At 32.4% G+C, this 8,013-nt stretch overlaps 1 protein-coding gene across 1 annotated transcript; it reads right to left on the bottom strand.

The window, feature by feature from the left end:
- Positions 1-3,530: 3,530 nt before the first annotated feature.
- Positions 3,531-7,584, bottom strand: LOC114388345 (ubiquitin-NEDD8-like protein RUB2). Its single transcript, XM_028348771.1, has 3 exons — positions 7,393-7,584; positions 4,645-4,904; positions 3,531-4,007 (listed from the first exon to the last, which is right to left on the bottom strand). Exons 1-3 carry the CDS (start codon positions 7,483-7,485, stop codon positions 3,896-3,898), a joined length of 465 nt encoding a protein of 154 aa, XP_028204572.1. The 5' UTR covers positions 7,486-7,584; the 3' UTR covers positions 3,531-3,895.
- Between the last annotated feature and the right edge of the window lie 429 nt (positions 7,585-8,013).

The following is an 8,013-nucleotide window of genomic DNA, read 5'->3' as shown; positions in this document are numbered from 1 at the left end:
AACCTGGGCACTTGATATTTGATTATCCTGTCTATAAAAGAAGAATGGAAAAATCTGACAAGGAAAATTTCAAAGATAAGAAAGAAAAGAAAACATACATCACTTGGGAAGATAATGACATGGATTCATCAAGTGATTCAAAAAATGAAATCATAAATTTGGGCCTCATGGCCAAAGACTATGAAAGAAGAGAAGAGGTAATATCTTCTAACTATGACTTATCTATTTCTTTTGATGAACTCCAAGATGCATTCAATGACTTGCATAAAGAATTTGTCAAACTTGCCAAATTAGTTTCATATTCTAAGAAAACTATTTCAAGTTTAGAAAAGGAAAATTTGAAATTAAATGTAGAGTTAGAAAATCTTAAATCTGAAGTTAAAATTTTAAAATCAGTAGATAAAAACCAATCTTCTACAAAATGCTTAATACAAGAAAACAATAAAACATCTCATTCATGTGAATGTTGTGATAAATTCAAAGAAGAAATTGTAGATTTAAAAATTGCTCTTGCCAAATTTACTCTTGGTAAAAATAATTTAGATATTATATTAGGCAAACAAAGATGTGTTTTTGATAAGGCCGGATTAGGATATAATCTTGAAAATCAACAAAAGATGTATAAAAATTTCTTTGCCTCCACTCAAAAGACTAGTTCTCCCTTCTTAACATGTTTTTACTATGGTAAGAAAGGTCATAGTGCATCAACATGTTATATTAGAAAGAATGGTAGTAGCATTGGAAAAATGGTATGGGTTCCAAAAGGATCCTTAGTAAAAACTAACATTTAAGGACCCAAGAAAATTTGGGTACCAAAATCAAAATATGATCCAAACACATGGTGGGAGATGCATCAAAGTTTATTCATATTTCTCCCAAAAATAGTGCACATGTGACCTATGGAGACAACAACAAAGGTAAAATTGTTGGAATTGAAAAATAAGTACGAATCCCTCTACCTCTATAGAAAATGTTTTACTTATTGATGATCTTAAGCATAGTTTATTAAGTATTTATCAATTATGTGATAAAGGCCTCTTTTGGTATCATTTGATTTTCATAATTGCTTTTGATGAAGACTAACTCTATTAGGCCAAGAAATGGTATTTTGAACGGTATGACATGCTCTACTCTATTAATTCATTATAAATTGCTGAATGTTTTTCATCTCTCTACTCATGATTTGTTTTTGATGCTGACAAAGAGGGAGAGATAGATAAAAGATAAGATAGTAAGGTGGTATCATAGATAGATAAAAAATAAGATAGTAAGAGGAATTATCTATTTTTATTGAGACAGTTTTTTATATATATGAAAACTATGAAATCTTCAACTGTTTCATATAAGCAATCATTGCAAAATCAAGGAGGGGTAAACGACCCAAATAGATATTCTTTTTACTCCTAACCTACAGATGGTTGTCATCATAAAAAATGGAGAGAATGTGAATCATGCAGGTTTTGATGATGCTGAAAAGAATTCACTTGATAATGATTATCATCATCAAAAAGGGGGAGAATGTGAATCATGCAGGTTTTGATGATGCAAAAACAAATTCACTTGATAATGATTGTCATTATAAAAAAGGGGGAAATGTGAATGTATGAATACATGGTTTTGATGATGCCAAAATATAATCAAATAAGATTGCTTCAAGAAACATCAAGGTTAAGCAAACAGAGATTGCTTCAAGATTAATTTAAGGTCAAGCAAACAAGATCAAGAAAAAGATAAGGCCTTAGATTATTTGTTAAAAGAATTTCACTGGTTGATCAATTTTTGCCTCAAATAAATTGTTTCCAACAACTCAAAGGCACTGGTAATCAATTACCAGAGACAAATTGCAAATGGACTTTTCAAAAAGGGTTTTGAAATTTGAATTTTGAATCTTGTAATCGATTACCAGATGTTTGTAATCGATTACCAGTAACGACACTTCAAAAAATACTTTGAAAAGTCACGACCTTTCAAAATATAATTGTGTAATCGATTACCAAAAACTTGTAATCGATTACTAGTGAGAAAATTTCAGAAAAGTTTTTTGAAAAGACACATCTCTTCAAACCATTTTGAAAAAGACACAATGGGCCTATATATAATTGTGTCTGACTTCGAAAAGCAAGAGAAAAATATTCTAAGAGAACTTAATCGTCAAATGCTCTCTCAACAACTATTGGTCAAACACTTGCAAATCTATTGAGTATTCTTCTAGGATCTTCAATTTGTATCGTCTACTCTAAAGGAGAGAAATCTTTCTGTTTATCTCTTGTACTCAGTTATAATCAAGAGACTGTGTGTTTCTTGGAGTGTGAGAATTTTGAATACAAGGGTGAGAGATCCCGATGTGTGTTTAAAGTCTGTAAAGAATTTATAGAGATAGTAGAAAATCTCAAGTAACTTGCTTGAGGACTAGACATAAGCACAAAAAGTGACCGTATAAATTCAGTTTGCATTTCTCTCTTCCCTTATCTCAGTTATTTTATTGTAGATTATTTTATCTTGAGCAATTAAAAGAACATTATTAAATTAATTGTTTCTTTTTATTCTTCTTTTGCATTTTAAACCTATCATTTAAAAGGGGATTAAAGTTTGTTAATGAAAAAATTTTGAAACTTAATTCACCTCTCCTCTTAAGTTAATGAGGACACTTATCTATTGGAACTCAAAAATATACATGAGATTATAGTTTTGATTTTAGAGTATAGACAAGTCATGTATGTCAATAAAGATAGTTTATACTATATAAATTATAACTTTTTCTATTTACCAATAATATGTTATAATTAAATTATATATTGTAGTAATGTATATGCCATGCTCCCATGTCTTATATTGTTTAATTTTGTCGTGTTCGTGACGTGGTGCCTCATGTTTGAGTCGGTGTTTCTTAGGATGATAGAAAAATAGAAGGAAACATAAACTTTAAGATTAAAGCAATATGGAGGAGTACATCGAGTATTATCTATGATAAAAGGTATTGTTTTAACATAAAGGAATAATTTTCTGCGGAACCGTAAAACTGCAATGTAGTATATAGTTGAATGTTATGCAGTAAAGCAAACCAGAGAATAAACACAATGTAACAAAGACTAAGTCTGTGTTTGATTAACCGTTAGAATGAGGCAAACAGATATTCAACATCAATAACACAAAATCTTGCTTCCTAATTTCATACTTTGAAAAGTAAGAACTTTTGTGTTTACAGTTATGCAAATGGATTCTGAAACACATAATAAAGACTGACTGTCAAAGCTAGAATCAATCCTTTGAAAGTTTTTTTTAAGTAAAAATTACATCCCAAAAAAAAAGTTTCCAAAAAACTTTTTTCTAATAACATCAGAATCTAATTTTCAATAAAGATATTTATATAAAAAAAAGAGCAATGCAAAGAGAAAAATGTTGGGTGCCAATAGAAGCCCCAAAACCCAACATTAAAATCATCTCCAATGCCCCTATGACCTCAATCTCATAAGTCATAACAATCCATCATTTTACGACCATTCCATTCCGAAATCACTTAAAACCTCCACGAACATCAATCTTCCTTTACCCTCTTTTCAAGATAAAGACACCCACAAACAAAGCCACAGAAGATAATAAACTTCTGACACTGATAGAAGTGTTTGAAGGGTAAACATCAGTGCTCCCTTGAAAAGAAGAAGAAAGCAAATTATGTACCTAAACTAAGGTTATAAATCATTGGTTCAGATATTCATTATAAAGGCCAACTTAGGGTTTTAAATAGCATACAACTAAAAAGATACTGAGTTACTGACCACCAATAGTAGCCACAATTACAAAAACCAAGCACATAAAAGAACAATGATGTCTTCAGAGAGACGGGGCAGGAATAGAGCTTCCTTTCATGTCTTTGGGTTCTGATATGGCATCTACACTAATAAGTACCACCCCTCAATGCAAGCACCAAGTGAAGTACAGAACCACCCTCAATGTTGTACTCTTTAGCTGTTTTGTCATCAGCAAGCTGTTTACCTGCATATATGAGTCTGCAGCAACATGCAACAGTTGTAAGATTCTAATGTTTCCAATAGAATAAATATTAATTTATATAGTAATTAGCAACAAATCTAAAAGGAATATCTGAAACAGAACAAATACATCAATTCAAGAGAATGGGAATCAAAACTCATTGCTCTAAATTATCAAGCAAGACAAATACAACTGTAGCAATTAGGCATTCTTCAGAAGATTCTCCATTATCAATTTGAGTATGCTATACAATTTGATGAGATAAATATATCAATGACAAGAAGCACAGATTAATGCATGGATGTGGATAAGCATTCCAGACCTTTTTAGATTATATGCTAACCTGGTAGTGTTTGTAGCCTAACTTTCTTTTGGGCTTCTCATTATTTCAAAAAGAAAAGTCAAGCCAAATATAACTCTAGTTCACTAGTCCATGAGATCCTCAATTAAGGCCCTAAAGATGCATGTATCTTGTCAAGGTTTATGTAACACAATAATAGATGAAGATAAATACTTAAATATATGATCAGAAATACAAGCTTTTTGCAGGAAACAAGTGACAAGCACATTTCCATGTAAGAGTTAAATCATGTGGCATTGAATTAACAAAGGCTGCTAAGTCCAATTAGTAAAAGAACTTATAAGAGAGAAAACCTCTGCTGCACAGGTGGAATTCCCTCTTTTTCTTCAACGCGTTCCTTGATCCGGTCGATTGTATCAGTTGGCTCAATGTCAATTTCAATTTCTTTTCCAGTTAGAGTCTTCACTTTAATCATGGTTCCTCCCCTGAGCCTCAAGACCAAGTGAAGTGTTGATTCCTTTTGTATGTTATAATCAGCAAGAGTGCGACCATCTTCCAGCTGCTTACCAGCAAAAATCAACCTCTGCTGGTCAGGAGGGATACCTTCCTTGTCCTACGAACACATTCCACCAAAAGTTGTTAGAAATTAATGATGCAACTCAGATATGGCAAGCAATGTTATCATTCATACATCAAGCTTCAATTCAGCAAGCCTTGCCATATAATGAAAAACCCCATGTAAAATTATATTATTATCTTACATAAGATGATCAAAACTATACATGTAAGCATATCATTATACAAATCATGGGATTAACTACCGAATACATGTAATTAAATAAAAGCATAGTACTAGTAGTATATACATACACAAAGATAAAAGCTTTGAATAAAAAAATTAATAAGTTACAAAAATGATATTTATATTTGATGTCAGATATAGATTATATTTTAAATATATTCATTTGCCATGAGTTAATTATGTTAAACAAATGTACAGCTCAAGCATTGCACAGGCTTAGTTGTTTAAATACAAGTCATTTATGTTTTGAGACTGAAACCTTTATCAAAAAACTGTCCAACTTCATTAATACAGTACTCTTTTATCTTCCTTCATTTTAGATTTTTAGAATGCTTCTGTGGTAACATTCATTGTTTAATAGTAAATGACTAAATGCTCACAGAAACATAATCCTCTTTTTCTAACTTTTAATCAAAGCCATTTTGCTGCAAGCATTTGGTTTTGAATTTTAATCTTTTATTTGACTCTGTATTTCATGCCACATCAAGATTTAATTAATGAATTGGTTCATTGATACTTGCTTTAACCAGGAATGGTAGTATGGCCTTAACTTTCATTCTTCCTCTATTGCTTTAGAATAATATCCTTCTAATATAGCAATTTGATCCAATAAAAGGTTTTCAGATTAATTTTAATATTATATTGCATTATTGCTCCAATTCATTTGATAAATTTTCTAATGCTTAAACTTTGTTATCTGGCTTCACATATTTTTAATTTCAGGAAATTATTAAAGATTATAATGAAAACCTTAATAGGCTGGAAAATGACATGGACGAAGGAGGAGCATATACAGCAGTGCTGGCAGCTTTAACAGAGATAAATGAACATAATCCTAGAAGGCAGTACATGGCCTCAATTTTGGAACTATGGACAGAGAAGGAAAGCAGCTTGGCAAGGAGTATAATTTCTGATGAAACAACCGAAAGTACATAGATGCAATAGGGGAATGATGTGAAGGTTTGTATATTGACTTTAGGATATTGCATTTTTTGTTATGAATTGGATGGCTAGAAACTAGAAAGAATAAGTTTTAAGAGGCTGATTGATATCTGACATACTTGATAACTAAGGACCACCTAGTTCACTAATTGATTTATAGTTATAGTGCAGAATACCCCCACCACACCCCATTTTTTTCTTACTCCGCAGAGTTATTAAATTAAATAGCGGCCATGGCACCACCATGGAGGTATGGCGGGACAGGTTTTTGATAAAACACCATAAAATGGCAGTGGCATTGCGGGTAGCATATGGCGGCCGCCGTCCATTGTGGGCATGACGCCCACGGCGGATAAAGCATTTTTTAAAAGAAAAACTAAAGGGAAATGAGTCTGTAGTCCAACCCAACCCAATTGAAAGAAAGGGTTTAAACCCTACAAAGGACCCATAAGCAGAAGCTTGCAACTTTTCTCTCATGCATGCGTTTGTTGCTGCTGCTGTAGAACCCTGCATAGACCTCCCTCTCCTGAGACTTCTGCATTGGCGGCGACATTCACTGACGACTACCATCTTCGGTTCAGTTTTAGACACTATACTTGTTCAGTTATGATTCCCACCCTACTAGCAGTATTCACCTGTTCAGTTTTGAAAACTGTAACATACTAGCAGTTCAGCTTTCTATACTAACTGGCTAAACCCAAGTCCAAACCATGTCTAGCCCTATTCAGTTATAACACACTATCCAAGTTTGTCAAACGCATCAACAGAGAGACGAAACATGACAATCACTTGCAAAACAATTGAATTATACATATGCATCAACCAAGTGTATCAAAGAACCTATTGACCAAAGGTGGTTATACAGAAGAATATTCCAAGGTGATTCCGAGACTGTTCAATCAAGAGCATATAAATTCCCAACGGCTTGACAACGAGTTCACTTTATAATTGAGCATCAAGCGTATCAAATCTTAACAGCCACAAATTATTACAAGCCTCTAAAGAATATCTCCATAATATAAACAAATAACAGAAGCAGATTCCAAAATATCTCATAACAAAACAAAAAAAAACAGTATCACTTAAGCAACAGAAATCAACTGCTCAACAGAACATATAATTCAATTCTTAAAAGCTTTAACCTTGCACACACATATATATTCAAATACGAAAGCTCCAGAACTTACAAAAAAAAAAAAAACATTTAGAAACCCTTAAATCGACGAAGCAGGCAGAGTACGAGCATAAGAAGCCACGAAAAATCAAATAATAAAAGTTTGAAGCAAACGCGTTAAACCCTAACTCGAAAGAATTAGAAGCGCTTATTAAAGAGAAGGAAGAGAGAGAGAGAGAGAACCTGGATCTTGGCCTTGACGTTGTCGATGGTGTCGCTACTCTCGACCTCGAGGGTGATGGTCTTGCCAGTCAAAGTCTTGACGAAGATCTGCATGTTGTTGAGAAGAGAAAGAGACAAGGAAGAAGGGAGGGACTAGTGTTTTGTGTGAGAGAGAAGGGTATTCGTATTTGTATTTGTAATTGTAAGTCGTAAGTTGTAAGCTATATTTGTTTGTGGGGACTGGGAATTGGGGAAAGAAATTGGATGCGCTTTGTTTGGACGGCGCACAACTCTGCCTTTTTGTTTTTTCCACCTATGGCAAAAGAATCCCTCCCACTTATTTTATCTTGCTAGTATTTTTTTTTTAACTAATAATATAATCAAATTTTAACTAATCTAAAAAAAACAAATCTTATCTAATTAAATTTGAATTGATTATCTTGGTACTAATAACAACATGTTATACTCGTGTCAAATTCAAGAGTAAATAATCATTTTCGTCCTTGAATATATAATAAATTCGTCCTCAAAAGATAAAAATTTAAATTTTAATCTTCGAAAGTGAAAAAAATGATAAATCTATTCATCCGTTAACATTAGAATTTCAGAGCATTAGACAAATTATGCTTATTAATCAATATT

The sequence above is a fragment of the Glycine soja genome, chromosome 15, assembly GCF_004193775.1.
Source record: "Glycine soja cultivar W05 chromosome 15, ASM419377v2, whole genome shotgun sequence".
In the NCBI taxonomy this organism is placed as follows: domain Eukaryota; kingdom Viridiplantae; phylum Streptophyta; class Magnoliopsida; order Fabales; family Fabaceae; genus Glycine; species Glycine soja.
Note: the sequence above shows the minus strand (reverse complement) of the source record. Positions and strands in the feature narration are given on the sequence as shown.